General features: G+C 37.1%; 1 protein-coding gene across 2 annotated transcripts in view; it reads left to right on the top strand.

Annotated features, from left to right (window-relative positions):
• Window positions 1-16,495, top strand: part of PA200 (proteasome activating protein 200) — a 187,599-nt gene that overhangs the window by 98,686 nt on the left and 72,418 nt on the right. For both annotated transcript variants that reach the window (XM_089998177.1, XM_089998185.1), the window contains exons 18-21: window positions 10,122-10,335; window positions 10,418-10,497; window positions 10,572-10,689; window positions 10,786-10,956. In XM_089998177.1, the coding sequence (XP_089854303.1) occupies window positions 10,122-10,335; window positions 10,418-10,497; window positions 10,572-10,689; window positions 10,786-10,956 (583 nt within the window). The remainder of the gene's footprint in view (window positions 1-10,121; window positions 10,336-10,417; window positions 10,498-10,571; window positions 10,690-10,785; window positions 10,957-16,495) is intronic.

Here is a 16,495-nt window from a genome sequence, read left to right as displayed (position 1 = left end):
TAATTAAGCAATTTAAACATCTCATGCAATTTCAACAATTAAACAAGACATTAGAACAGGTTATGCAACATAATAATTAAACAAGTATTTAAACAATTAAACATTTTATGCATCACAATGACCGTCATGCAATCGTTCGTATAGCAGTCCCAATACGGATTTGATTATCTCATGTCTACTCATTTCCGGGCGTCATTAAATCACAAATTTAGAACATGCTGGAAGAATATAAACCGGTCTCACTAATAACTCCACTCACGGTGATACCTAACATGTACTAATTTATGTTTATCTTGTCTTATCCCGTGGGTACACACGGGCCGAGGCAACCATCACAGAAAAGAACGTTCGGGGGTATATTATTCAAAGTTGTTTTATTAACCCGAACATTCTAACTGTGACTGAAATCCCAAGGGAGCGATCAGTGACTGAGAGAAACTCCCAAAGGCCAAAACCAAAACAGGATGCATCCCTAACTTCTGCAGAAGAGTAAAGAGCTACCACCTAGGACATATTGGTAGTCTGGGTCCCCTAACTCCGAGGACTGGGGACCAACGAGTCACTTCAGCTCGAAACAGTAAACATGTCCCCGGAGCTTTGTACCACCTACCCTCTCCAAGGTAAGCCCAAAACTGAGTGGGTTAATCTCTTCATTTAATTTATTTCCCGAAGTACAGGGCATTTACCCAACTTCCTTCTACTACCACAGCAGTAGAAATCCCAACCTTAGTCAATACACCAAGGTTATAGAACAGTCCCAATCCTTTGTCCTATTGATAGCATAACCCACCCAAATTGCTCCGGTGTCTTTAACTCAGACAAGCAAAAATATTTTATTTTTCATTGTCATGTGGACTTACATCATAACTTCGATGGCCTATGCAAGACCCTCGATACACTGGCTGGACATTCGTATGTCCACCACAAACCGACCCATAGATTCGGTTGTCGAAACATAATTATTATTATTGTTTTATCCTTTAATAGTAAATGGTCGCCACCCCTCCATGTCTAAAAAAAAAATGGCATGTATTTGAAAGCTCGACCAACAAACAAAAGCACAGCTGGTGCCTTGAGATTCAGTGACACTACTATATACACTTCTCCCAATACACCCTCATTTCAACACCCCCCCCCCCCACGATATGCAGTTTTTTTTTTCTAATAATTTCAGAAATTATGTAGGGTCTGAACATAGTACCTCAGAAAAATACACAGTTTCACATACATGGGAATATTGACAAATAGGCCTCTAAATGGCCATTCGAACCTTCTAGATGGTGCACACATAATAACATTTGAATATTTTAAGGAATATGAAATTTGACCAACATAATTTATGCAACAACTAAATATCAATTTATCTTCCCAAGCCAACTAATCCTCACATTCAATTTCCCAGTTACTATGCAGCTTATTCTATAACTAAACATCCATATAAATTTACTAGTACTATGCAGTTTAATATGCAACTAAACCTCAATTAAGATTACTGTATACTGTGCAACTTAATATGTACTAAATATCAATGTAGGTTTCCAAGTTACTACACAGTTTCATATATCACTAATTATCAGTTTAAATTATTATGCATACGGTTGCTCATTTCTTAGCTTGAATGTGCAAGTCTATAATTCTGTGAATAACTATTCAGTCTAGAGATATCATAAAAATTATGAATCTTGAGCAGGTTACAATGAAACCTTATTTCAACAACCAGACTTAAAGAAACCTTCTACTATGTGTTTCCCTGTACAACTGGGCAGAATATAGTCATTGCATAAATGGACGAAAATCATAATTTCATGGAAGTAGCCATCCTCAAAGTTTCAATTTTTGCATTACCACAGCATACTATATTCAATATGTTACTTGTTGACCCTAATTTGCTACTACAGTTAAGCAAGTAATAACAATTACACTAATTCAAACAAAAATGGGTGTTCCTTCCGGCAAGTCAACATCCAACAGGAAGTTCGTTTTTATGATCAGTGATAAGATGGTTGTTGGAGACCTTAAGACTCAAATTGTATACTTTAACAACTGTCATAAACATAGCCGATTCTCTAAAATTTGTTATTTTTATCAAAATCAGCACATGAAACAGGGATGGAAATGGACTCTAATGACCAATATAAACAGATCGTACCCCCCCGATTATGATCCTTTATACATCCAAAAACAATCGGACCTTCTTTAACATAAGATTGAGCTAGAAAACTCCTAATCCGAGTTTATTCCATGCTAATATTGCAAAACCCCCAAATCTGAAGTAAATTTCCGCAGTCATTGGAAAAACCCCAAATGCAACCCCCACTTCATGCGATAATAAGATTTCTTTCTTAACTGACCCACATACCCGGATGCACTCAACACCAAACAATAAAAGTACCGATCTCCTACCATTATTCGGCGAGGGTGTTGGGGCATCCACGAGAGGGTTCGGTCGGCCTGGACAGCACCACTACCGGCGAGGTTGGCTCCTCACTGCAAGGCCTCGAGCTGCGGCTTGGGATTGGGGGGCTTCGAGTTTTAGAAAGGTAGAAAAGGGTGAGAGAGAGAAAGAAAGAAGGGGATAGCGAGAGAAAGGAGAAAGGGGTTCGGGGGTCCCTCTTTGTAAGAGGGAGGCCACCCGAAAAGGAAGGAAAACCTACCTTCCCGGCGGCTGCGTGTGCTCCCCCACCTCCCCATCTCCTTATGTGTTAGGGTTCAGCTGAACCCTAACACCCGATGTCTAAAGGGAGAAGGTTTCCCCCTTTCAAAAATCTTTTTATCGGGCAACCCATATCGGGTTGCCCTTTTCAACCCCTCTTTTCATTTAACAGGGTGTGGGTCGGGTCCGAGTCCGAACCACGACCCGCGATGCCGGATCCGATTGCGGTTTGGATCCGGGTCGCGTGGATAGCAGTGGATCCAGGAGTTGGATCCACTTGAGTCCAACCAGGGTTTAAAAAAAAAATTATTAATACTTATTTATTTATATAGTATTACTAAAATACTCAAATATGCACATTTTTCTTTTGGATCCAATAACGGATCCCAGCCCAAATCCACAAAATTCTTAAGTTTTAGTGTAAAATTTGTGGTTCTTACATTAACTGCATAAACCCACACAGAGTGCTCCGGTGCCTTTAAACCAACCAAGCCAAAGGAATTAAATTTAAGTTTCTCATTATGATCATTATCCAGAATGCTTCGGTACCTTTAAACCGTCAAGCACCAAGTAATCGTATCAGGCATTCAACCCATATTACCCGTTAGGTAAGGTTTTCCAATGTAATACCCTACTAAGATAAACTATCTTTTATATGCTATAGCATATTAAATGACATAATTAATGGCATATTGCAATATCAACTGAACAAGACATACAAGAGAATGCATCTCAAACATCACTAAGAAGCCCATGATTGAATCAGATTTAATCTGAGAAAGCATTTGAATTCCACTTAAACAAATCACAGCCAACATACTTTAAACTATGAGAAAGAAGCTTATGAGACTGCTACATATTTAATTTCACACCACAGCATGCATACAATTATATAAGCTTGTACATGATTTCAAGTACTCAGATCTGATCACAACCAACAAAATAATAGGAAAATCAGACTTAATAGCAATCCACAAAATAACGTATTACTCTAGTATTAAAACTGTCAAAATAATATAACATCTCTAGACTATCATACACTTAGAGATTTGCTATTTTAACAAAAACACACATTTCTGATTAACCGTTTTAATATGTCAATCACGCAAACTCGCAATTTACTGTTTAAACATATTACAAATTCTGATCAGCTGTTTCAACCCTGAAAACCGGCAAACCAGATTTTATTTTTTTCTTGAAAGCCATGCAGCATAATCGCATAACCACAATCTGTTTGAATCTGGTTTTACTATCTGACTATTCACAAATATATTGGTAAACATCACAGAACCATAAGCTGTGTGGATCCGCTGCAACTTTGAACAATCTCAAATAATAATTGTAACTTCTACCATAGATCGTGAATTTTGAACATTTATTCCATTCACCCGGTTGATCAATATAATCCGGAAGCATGCATATACAGGAATAAAACATGAATCATTCCTCAGTGATTTTATCACAGTTCCCTATACCAACTATTCAGGAACCCAAATCCATTGTCTATCGAACACCCTAAGGGTTCAGACCTTGACCATTTGTATGATTACCAGGAATTCTTAAGTATACATACTTTAATGATACACAAATGTGTAAGACCATAAATGTACACATGTAATTAGAGGAATTCAATTCTGATAAAAATGAATAGAAATAAAGTCTGATAACAGGTAGTTAAAAACATAGGTATTCAGACTTAATAGCAGTTAATAACAACAGAAAGCTAATCTGATAACAGGTTATATATATCTTTTTTTTTTCATAGCAGTGGAAACCCCCAAATCAAAGATTTGGGGTTTCCGGCGTGGGATTTACTGAAATCCCCAACTGTCACAACACCCCTCGTGAGTTGGGGATTTTCGATCCCCCACTCACACACACCCTGAGCACGCGAGCTACTTACGTAGAAGAAGAAAAAAAAACAGTAACCTACCATTTTCCGGCGAAGGCGTTGCGGCAACCACGAGAGAAGGTTGGTCGGCGTCTCCCGACAAAGGCTTCGAGCTGCAGGCCGGAGCTCGGAGGGCGATCCGAAAGGTAGAGAGGCCGATGAGAGTGAGAGAGGGAAAAGAGATAGCGAGAGAGGGAGAAAGAGGGGTTCGGGGGTCCCCCTTTGTAGGAGGGTGGCCTCTCGAAAAGGAAGGAAACCCTACCTTCCCGGCGGCTGCGGTGTGCTCCCCCACCTCCCCATCTCTTGACGTGTTAGGGTTCAACTGAACCCTAACACACGATTTATCGGGGGAGGGGTTTTCCCCCTTCCCATATGTTTTTATCGGGCAACCCATATCGGGTTGCCCTTTTAACCCTTAGTTTTTTTTTTTACAGGGTGTGGGTCGGGTCCGGGTCCGAACCGCGACCCGCACTCGGGATCCAACAACGTGTTGGATCCGGGTCTTGTTTAAAAATGTGGATCCATAGTTGGATCCAAAACCCCACTTAATGATATATATATATATATTTTATTTATTTTCTTATTTACGTATATTGATATTTAAATAGGTTTATGTGTATAAGAGGTATCACATAGGTATGGGTTTTGGATCCGAAACTTGGATCCGTGCCCAGATCCGCCCATATTACGCCTAAAATACTAATTTTTTTTAATGAAAAATTGCGGTTATTACATTGGGGAAATGCCACTTAGGCTCTAAAAGAGCGAATTGATCCAAAAGAAAAGAAAGGGCATTATAGTTTTTCCTAATGCTTATTTCTCCTTGGATCATGGTTCTAACTTTGTTTTGCACATTACATACACGATCTATGTCCTTTAGACAATGCATATCCTTAAGATATTTTCATGCATTACTAGCAAAATCAAATTTTGCCAAACTTGAGCACTTCTTTATGTCAACACTATTAATGGGCCATCTAATAATTTTTGAATAGCTCATCATCCATTCTTTCCATCTTTTCTCATATTCCTTAATGACTTTGGACATTTTATCTCCTTGAAGTGCTACCGCTTTGCCATTATCAATCTTGGTGAGCATAAGTTTGGGTTCTTTTTCGGTACCATCAACCAAACCCATAGAGCCTTTTTCCATATTTTGTGTTTTACTATAGATGCTTACATCACATATAGGGCAGTGGACCGGGGCAGGGGACAAGGTCTCCACCCTGCCTCGTTTCAAAACCTGAATCTCCGTCCCCACCTCCATCCCCGTTTCATGTCCTCCATCCCCGGTCTAAACGGGGGCGATGCGGGGCCCCGTTTTCCCTTAGTCTATAGTCATCCCTTGAAGGATTGGGGACAGGGCGGGGCTAGGCAGGGATTGGGATAGGGACGGGGCGGGGCGGGAAAAGCGTAAGTCCATCCCCGCGCAGGGATAGATTTTAACCTTCATCCCCATTTCATGCCCTTCATCCCCAGTCCAAACGGGGCGAGGCAGGGTGGGGCGGGGCCCCGTTGTCCCCCGGTCCACTTCCATCCCTAATCACATAGTTTGTGTGATTGAGTCTCATGGGTATGGAGATGACCACTTCTCTGTCATCTTCCATTTTTACACGAAGAGATAGAGAGAGAACAAGAACAAAGAAAGAGATAATAAGAGGCTAACAAGAAATGAGTTGAAGAGGTTTGATGGTGCACTTCTCGACGCAAAAAACCAACAAACCAAAGCTCCACTCACGATCCTACTCTTGATCTTCACGTACAAGCCACAATCCAATAGACCCATTGGCTCTTATACCATGTAATGAAACAAAAAATATAATAAGAGAATGCCTCTTATGGGCTTACAAAAACACAATCTTAAAGAACACAAAGACCATTTATGGGTTAATCACATAAACACTTACGACCACTTAGGGGCCAAGCACACCATAAAAAGTATAGAATTTGCATAACAAATATGCTTGAACAAGCATTTGTTTACAAGAGGGGAATCACCCCTATATATATATACACAAAACCACACACTTAGAGCCATTGGGACTCTCCTTGATGGCTAGAAATAGATCCGTTGGAGAGGTCTCAACGACTCTAAGGGCTGATGACTATAATGCCCTCAAAAGTAAACTAATTTCATAGTTTACAAAAATGTAATAAAAAAACTGTTGTACCCCTAATGGGGGTAACTTATTACAAAGTTGTGAAAAGATTAAAATACTCCTAGTGAGTATTGAACTATTACAATGACTATATATATAATAGATATATACATTATATGTATACATACATGTATATGCAAATATGCATATCTTAACATAACCAAGGTTCTAGTGGTTTTTATTATATGCCTATGTTTTCTTTTGGCCAAACCATTTTGTTGAGGTGTATTTGCACATAATCTTTTATGCAAAATGCCGTGATTTTCTAAACAAATTTTAAAGTCATTTGACATAAATTCTACTCCTGAATTAGAATGAAAGATAAAGATATTTGTTTTAAAAAAAAATTGTAACTAGATTATGAAAAGACTTAAAGTTTCAAACACTTTATTTGTGCCTAAGAAAGTAAATCCAAGTGAAACGAGAATAGTCATCCACAAAAATCACATAATAAGTATATCAAACTTTTTAAATAATAGTAGTAGGACTTGGCTTGAAAGCAAAAAAGGTTCTCTTGATAAAGAATGACTTTCATTTTTTCAAGTACATTAAAAATTTTTATTACAAAATTTTCTCAAATGAGATAAATTGGACAAGTTAGAAATACTAGGATGATATAGTCTTTGGTGCCACAAAAAAATATCAATTTTTTGTACATTGAGACAATGTATCTTTAGGAATGATCAACCGATCCATGTAATAGAGATTTCCTTTTCTATTCCCTTTTCCAATCCACTTTCCAGACTGGAGATTCTGTATTAACACTGGTTAGATGTGGAGGAGGTACTACAACCATGATTGGTTATTTGGGAAATTGAAAGAATATTTAAATTAAATTTGTAATAATTCTGACTTTTGGAATTAAAAAAGCTGAAGAATTTTTAAAATCTCCAATTCCTTTAATATCAAGAGAGGAACCATTGAGGGTAAACACATTAGACCTACTTGAATTAATACCACAATTGGAGAGAACAAAACTATTAGGGGTCATATTGAAAGAGGTTTGAGAATCTAAGAGCCAAAAAGTCTTATAAGGAAGTGATGAAGAGGAGACTGCGACACTCGTTATAGAGGATGAGCCTTTAAGGAGCGGTTGTAGGGCTTCCACCAATTAGGACAAAGACATGCTTCCAACAAAATTTTGATCTCTATTGGTTGCATTCTTGTCCTCCTTAGAAGCATCTAGAGTAGCTACTCTCTTCTCGTCCTTTCTTTTGCATTCAGGGCAATATGACTTGATGCACCCTAGTTCTCCACAATTATGACAGATGATTTTCTTTCTCCCATCATTGTTGTGTTGCCTCTTCAAGTTATTTTTAGAAAAGTGAGGAGACTTGTAGAAATGAGTGTTAGCACCAGGTCTAGAGACCGCTTACACTTTGTCTTTGGACTCCTTAGATTCAGTCGTGGATTTAAGCCTCGTTTCTTCCATGCATACTTGAGCTAGGATCTTGTGTATAGGTGGTAGTTCGTCTTTCTTATGGTGGATGATATTACTTCGAACTTGCTCAAATTCAGGTCTTAGACCTTTCTCATAAATTGAAAAAATTATTTACCAAGAATTTATTTCTTCCTAAGGTGACCATTGTTAGGGGTATCCCAAATAGGTTTCATCTTGGCCATTTGGTCCCACAACTTCTTGAGAGTCCTCTCTAACACTTTTTTCACCTTGTTTACAATTGTGGATCTTATCTTGTAATTCCCATTTATGGGTGACATCATTTTGCATGTAGGTTTATTTGATAAAAACCTACGATTCATTGGCCCTTTCAAACTCTAAAATATTTTCAGAAGGTTCTTCATACATACTTCCCATAAATAAGGACAAAACCTTGACCAGACCAAGTTTCCATTTTTTAAAGGCTTTTTCTCTTGTCCAAAAGTGCCTTTTTTTTCTCTCTTTTTCGTTAAGAGTTTCTTCCATGGTTATTCCGTCTTCCCCACAAATAGATTTAGTGAGAATAGGTTGAGGCTCCGGTAAGGAACCATCAACTTATTCCCACAAATCCTTACTAATCAAGATTTTTTTAATAGCAGTGGTCTACATATTATAGTTCTTCCCATCAAATAGCAATGGTCCACATATTATAGTTATTCCCATCAAATTGGATAAGAACAACCGTAACCACTTCTTTTTCAGTCATAGAACCAAGAAAGAGATAGAGAAGAGATAAATAGAGGAGGTAGAAATAAGTGTTGATGGCACACTTTTCCGAAATAATGTTCACCATCACTTGTTCCTCCTTCACGTATCCTTGATGAACGCTCCTTCACTTTAAATATACCATATGCTCTGATTCCATGTCATGAAATACAAGAAATAACCATAGAATGCCACTTATGAGCTTTACAAACACAAAAAGTATGTAAAAGCAAGGACCACTTATGGGTCAAGTAGAAGCATAAAACCACAAATGGGCAAGAGACAAGGTGCAAAGTATAAAACTTGTTATTGAGAGAGTGCTTAAGACCATAGTAACAAATATCATGAGATTTATGAAAATCTCGTGATAATATTGCGAAAAATTGCCTGAAAGTTTAAAACGATAATTTCTTGCGAGAATTTCAAAATATCATGAGATTTATGGAAAACATAAATACCGCGATTCAAACACGATATTTATGTTTTAAACGGCTATTTATCGTGAAAAAATCGTGTGTTTTATTTTTAAATATTTTTTATTAATATTTTCTTATTAAAATTCTTTTTTATATTTTTTAATTTATTTTTTGTTGCCAAGATTTTGACAAAAAAATGTGAGAAATATGAAAAATTTTCAATTTCTTGCAAGTTTTTTGAAAAACAATATTTTGCTGTATTTAGCGTTTGTCGCTATGCTTAAGACAAGCATTACATTTAGAGGGGGTTCAGCTCCTATATATACACAACGCACACATAGAGCCTTGGGACCATCCTCAACGGCTAGAAATAGAGACGTTGGAGAGGTCTCAACGACTCTATGGAACAAAGACAATAATGTCCTCTAGCTTTTAGCTAAAGAACATAATGTAAACCACTAAAAAATACAAATAAAGGATAAATGTGCCCCTAATGTGCACAACCTGTTACAAGTTGGGAAAAGACTAAATACCCATTTTGGATATTACCTATTACAATGTTTATAACTACAATTATATATACATATGAATATGTATATATGTATACACAATAAGTATATATACTTTCGAATATATATATATACTTCAGCAGTTATTTTACTCTTAGTGTTTAGGTGAAATATTTTTGTTTTAGTGTCTGTGCTGTTATATCCGCTCTTTGGTGTGACCATTTTGGGTTATCTTAGTCATGTTTGATAAATGAATATTTTCATTTTTGAACCTGAATGATGGTAAAGATGATTTATGCAATCTTGCATTGTAAATTAGTTTAATTGATGACAGTAACTTTGTACCTCAGGATTAGAAAAGGAACATCTAAAGGTTACTCTGCTGCGTATCGACTCTTCACTTCAAGGTGTTCAATCCTGCTTGCCTGATTTTTATCCATCCCTAAGGAATGGGATTAAAAACCAAGATCTGAGCCCTCCTTTTATTGTGGGAGCAAGTGGTGCAATTGTTGGCAGTCCAGAATTGAGAGAAAAAGCAGCAGAAATAGTACATATTGGCTGCAAGTAATATTCATTCCTATTGTTTTAGCATTAAGTTCTTGTTTTTCTTCTAAGCTGCTGAAGCTTGTATGTATGTGCTGAGCAGATACTTATTAGAAGAAAGATCAGATGACAGCATACTCCTGATACTCCTGATACGTATAATGGATGCTTTAGGGAACTTTGGTATGTTAATATGTTTCAAATTATTGATTGGGAGGCTTTTGTTTAGCCTTTGCTCACACATTGATATTGTGCAGGAAGCATAGAATATGATGAGTGGTCAAATCACGGGCATTCTTGGAAACTGGATTCTGCTTCCATAATTGAACCTCCTGTAAACTTTATTGTTTCCTCTTGCTCTAAAGGAAAGAGAAGGTGGGAGACCTCTATGGTCATAAGAAAACATACATTTTATAAGTGCATTTTCCTTGCAATTTATTGAGTATGACTTAAGCAAGTCTTCTATCTCAGGCCGAGGTGGGCCCTAATTGACAAGGCATACATGCATAATACATGGAGGTCATCACAATCATCTTATCACCGGTTTCGTATCAATAGCAGCATGTCTCCATCACAGTATCTATATTTCCTGATGGATGATCTTTTAAATCTCTCATTGCTTAATTATGAGACTGTTCGTGTGTAAGTTCTATGTTCTATAAACTTCATAAGTTGCAAATTTTACTTAAAATATTTCGGATACATGCTTCCTGTTTACATTCTTCCATATTGTTTTGTTGTTGCTACTTGCTAGATGTTAAAATATGTACTCATATATATATATATATAGTTCATTATATACTGAAATACCCATCAAGGGTATTTTGGTCTTTTCACTGTAATAGGCGTCAGCCCATTAGGGGCTGACAACCTGTTTTTCTTTTTTTGTTTTTTGTAACTTTTATTTTCTCTTTTTTGTACTCTTTGGAGCAGCTCCAATGTGACCGTTGGAGCTGCTCCCAACCCAACAGCTACTTTCGGCTGCTCCCTTTGAGGATTTTTTGGCCTTGTATTTCTCAACTCATTTTTGAGTGTCTCTATGCAATAACAAATTCGTTAGACGTGGGTGGTTTGATGATTCAATAAGTATTCTACTTGATTGAAAGTGTGTTCTTGCATGTTTATTTGATTCAATCCATTTCATTACATGGTATAAGAGTTTTGGTGGTCCAAAAGTAATTTTTAGAAGAAAGTTTGTGACAATATTAAGAGGAGGATCGTGAGCTTAGCGGATACAACAAATCATGAATTGTTGCATTGAGAAGCGCGCTATATCTCAAGCAAGTCTTTTATTACATTTTCTTCTCCCCACTCTCTCTTTCTCTACCCTTTCTCTTCGCATTGCAAAGAAATGGAAAATGAGAGGAAAGTAATAGTCTCTATTCTCGTACGCCTAAACGATACAAACTATGTGATGTAGTCATCCATAGTAAAACACAAAATATGAGAAAAAAGACTATGGGGTTTGGTGGACGGTACCGAAAAAGAGCCTATGCTCATTCTTACGAAAATTGAGAATGGGAAGGAGGTTGCTCTTCTAGGAGAGGAAATGGGTAAAGCCGTTTCCGACTATAAAAAAAACAGAAAGAGGGGAGGATGGGCCATTCCAAAATAATTGGATGGCTCATCAATAGTGTGGACATCCACAAATGTTCTAGCTTGGCGAAATTTGATTTCGCTAATGATGCGTGAAAATATCTTAAAGACATGTATAGTCTTAAAGATATTGCACACATATACAATGTTTAAAACAAGGTGAGAACCATGACTCAAGGAGAGATGAGTATTAGGAAATACCAGAGTTATCGGAAGCGCCCCAATAGTAGGGGAAGTATGCTTCCTCGATACGCGCTTTAGAAGCGCGAAACGTCGTGCTTCCGAAATGTGTGGGGAAGCGTCCCCTTTTTTTGGGAAGCGCGCTTCCCTTTTATGGGAAGCACGCTTCCCCCACGCTTCCCTCTTTGTTTCATTTTATTTTTTATTTTTATTTTTTTTTCTTCTTTTTCGCTTTCCCCTCGCTTCCTAGGTCGCTTCCGGTTCGCTTCCTAGGCCACTTCTGGTTCGTTTCCTAGGTCGCTTCCGAGACAGTTCGTGATTCGCTTCTAAGTATTCCCACGCTTCCCACTTTCTAAATTTTTGAAAGTGCCTCGCTTCCCGCTCCCGCTTCCCGTATCGCTTCTCGCTCCCGCTTCCTCGACAGGCAACCATGGGAAATACTACAATGCACTATCTCTTCTTTGGGATGAATTGACACTTCTTGATCCAAAATGGCATTGCCCACAAGATGTAGAACTCTGTGAAAATTAAATTAAAACAAACATTTCTACCAATTTATTAATGGGCTTAGACTCGAATTTAAAGGAACCAAGTCGACTCTTCTTCATAGAGGAGGTATTTCTTCCATAGTGAAATAAATAATTAACTATAAAAGAAAATAGATTGAAGAAGCCTTCCGTTTTAAAAGATGAAGAATCCGTGCTTGCCATGTCAAAGCCCGGTAATCATACTAGAAGCTACAAACCTCCTCATTTTGTAAAAAATGAGAATAGTAGAAACTAGACCAACTATGAAAGGAATGACAAGAGGGGTGATCATGAATACAAAAAAGGTGGAAAGATAATTTGTTATCATTATTATGAATCGAGACATATCAAGCCTTTTTGTCCCAAAAGGAAGAAGGATGATCATAAAGAAGACAAAATAGTTGCTTCGGTTGAAAGGAGTGATATAGACGACTCGAAATGCATTGGCTCGCTCTCTTTGGCCCAACTAATGGATGCGCTACAATCCATGCATAAAGATCAAGCTTCCTCTTTTTTGGGAGCTGTCATATCTACAAGCGGTGATCATGGTACGACCTTTTGGATCCTTGACTCTAGTGCTTCTTTTCATATGACATCGAATGAGTCTATATTGTTCGAATGTAAGTTTAACCCAAATGATTCTTATGTTTCAACTGCCGATGGAACATCCTTGAAAATCAAAAGTTTTGGGATTTTTAAAAAACATCAAATCTTTCACATACCAAATATTAGAGTAGTACTAAAATTAAATTTAAATTTTTTATCCATTTCTCAAATTAGGGACCATGGTTACAAAATACTGTTTTCATCTAATCATTGTCTAATACAGGATCTTCACTCCGAGAAGCCGAGTGGGTGAGGCCATAGAAGATGAGATCTCTATGTCGTGGACAATCTTGAGTTACCAAAACAACCTTTTTGTAATTTTGTGGAAAAGAAAAATATAGAAATTTGGCACAAAAGACTAGGACATCCTAGTGTTACCAAATTACATTTTTCATTTCTTTCAAATTATAATAAAGAGATTTTGTGTGTGAAGATTGTATTCTTGGCAAAAGGAAGTCTTTGCCCTTTGGACCAAGACATTTTATAACTAAAAATCCATTTGAGTTAGTGCATTCGGATGTATGGGGACTGACTCCGGTCGTATCCAAAGGAGGGGTATCGTATTATGTTGTGTTTGTAGAGGACTATAGTAGACATTTTTGCATATTTTTTTTGAAATAAAAATCGGAAGTATTTGAGTGTTTTAAAAAATTTCATTGTTATATTAAGAATCAATTTAAAACTAATATTCAAATATTTAGAACCGATATCGGGAGAGAATTTGAAAATTATCTTGGCCTAAATGAGATTGTTCGCCAAAATTCATATCGATGCGCTCCTCAACAAAATCGACTAGTCGAGAGGAAACATAAACACATTACTGAAACTACTAGAACACTTCTTGTGTCTAGAAATGTTCCAAACGTTTTTTGGGACGAAGCCGCCCTTATGGCAGTCTATTTGATAAATAGAATGCCTTCCAAAAACATTGAAAATATCTCTCCTATTGAAAAACTTTTTAAAACATCTCCTGATTATAAAAGGTTAAGAGTCTTTGAATGCAAATGCTTTGTCCTTACCAATAAGAATGACAAAATTTCTCCAAAAGCAATCCCTTGTGTTTTTTTAGGCTATGACGAAAATCAAAAGGGATATAGATGTTATGACATTGAAAGAAACAAATTATATATTTCTCGAAATATCAATTTTCTTGAAAATGAAATTGGTTTTTGCAAAAAAAAAAAATTTAAGAAGGTTGTGACTACTCATTCTTTTTTGACCTTATCAATAAACATGAACGGTGTAAAAATATTCATGACACACATGAGAGTAGAAATGAAGACACACATATGTTAAATTGTATCTCTTTTATTGTGTATATATATATATATATATATATATATATATATATATATATATATATATATATATATAAAGAGAGAGATACATATACATAGGGGTGGCAATCGAGTCGGGTTGGCGGGTCAGAATACCTCAACACGAACACGACCCGTTTATTAAACGGGTCGGGTGTGGCAAACACGAACACGACCCATTTATTAAACGGGTAACCCGACACGACACAGTTAACCCGTTTAATAAACGGGTCAGGTCGACACGACATAATTACACGACACGGCGACCCCTTTATTAAACAAGTTGACCCTATAACATAGACACGATAACCGACCCGAGTAACCCGCGACCTGATAACATAGACATGATAACCGACCCGAGTAACACGATAAGTTAATATATATATATATATATATATATATATATATATATATATATATATATATATATATATAAACGGGTTGCAGGTTGACGGGTTCGTGTAGACGGGTTGACCCGCCCGCCTAACCCGTTTATTAAACAGGTCAAACGGGTTGGCGGGTTGGTATACCCCTAACATGAACATGACCCGTTTAATAAACGGGTTAGGCGGGTCGACCGGTTTACGACACGAACCCGTTTAAGCCAAACCCTAACCCGGCTAAGAAGCGAGTTGGCGGGTCGGGTCAGATTTTGCCACTCCTACATATACATATATCATACATATATGTATATGTATCTATTGTTATATATATATTATTTTTCCATCATGTAAACCTTCAGGCGTATTTCTGTCTTTTCCTCTTTTTACGCATATCGACATTAGTGTATATGTTTGTAATTTTTTTTTCATTTTTCTTTCTTTTGCTTTTCTTTTTCTTTTTCTTTTCCCTTTTCTTTTTCTTCTTTCTTTCTTTCTTTTGTTGACTAAGTCAACTTGGAGGGGGTCCAAACTAGACGTTGGACCCCTCCAACGTCTAGTGGGAGCCCCTCCAAGGTTCTCTCTTCTTATAAATAGGGGTGAACCCCCTTCTTAAATGTTATTCAATGCCTGGAGCATTGTTCTCCATTGTTCAATAAAATTCTTTATATTTTTGCATTTGTGTTCTCTTTTTGTACCTTGAGTATATCTTGTTCTAAGTGTTCTTGTGCCTTTGTGCACATTTCCCTTTGTGGTGGTTGTGCTTTCTATGCACATTATCTCTTTTGACATATTTTCACATGGTATCAGAGCAAGTTTAAAGCTTGAAGATCTTGTTATTCCTCATATTTACAAGTGCCTCAAAAAGTGTGCCTTCAGTGTCTTGGTGAAAGGCGTGGGGGCTTCTCTTCCTTCAATACTTTGGAAGTGTTTTACGGCAATTAAGATTTGAAAGACCCTTAGTGGTACGTATTTTTTCTCCACTCTTCCCTCTCTAATGGGTGGAAAACAGTCTCATTTTTCGCTTAGTTTTAAATTAAATGGTTTCAACTACCATGTTTGGGCTTGGAATATGGAGGCTCACATTAAGGGGAAAGGTCTTTTGGGGATACGTCAAAGGAACCATTCCCGAACCCGAACCTAAGATCACCATTATTGAGAGGGGTGAAATCAAAGTTCTTGATGGTGACGAGAGAGAAAAAGCCTTTGAAGAATACAACAAAAAGCATGAAGAATGGGAGATGAACTACAAAATTCTTTCGAGTTTCTTTTCTTTCGTTGAAAAGAAAATAAATGCCAATATTTTAAAGTTCAAAAAAGCTTTTCAAGTATGTGAGTATCTTGAAAGAATGTATACTTTAAGAGACTTGTCCCATAAATACTATCTTCAAAAGAAGGTTTTAACCCTTCAACAAGGAGAAATGTCCGTTAGAGAATATTTTGCCGAGCTATCCACTGTTTGGGATGAACATGCTCTCCAAGAACCTAAATGGAGTAGAGAGGCTATTGAATTGAGGGCCAAACAATTAGAAGATGATCATTTCTTCAACTTTTTAAATGGGCTTAGACCCGAGTT

The sequence above is a fragment of the Nuphar pumila genome, chromosome 1, assembly GCF_984573655.1.
Source record: "Nuphar pumila chromosome 1, dmNupPumi1.hap1.1, whole genome shotgun sequence".
NCBI lineage: Eukaryota > Viridiplantae > Streptophyta > Magnoliopsida > Nymphaeales > Nymphaeaceae > Nuphar > Nuphar pumila.
Note: the sequence above shows the minus strand (reverse complement) of the source record. Positions and strands in the feature narration are given on the sequence as shown.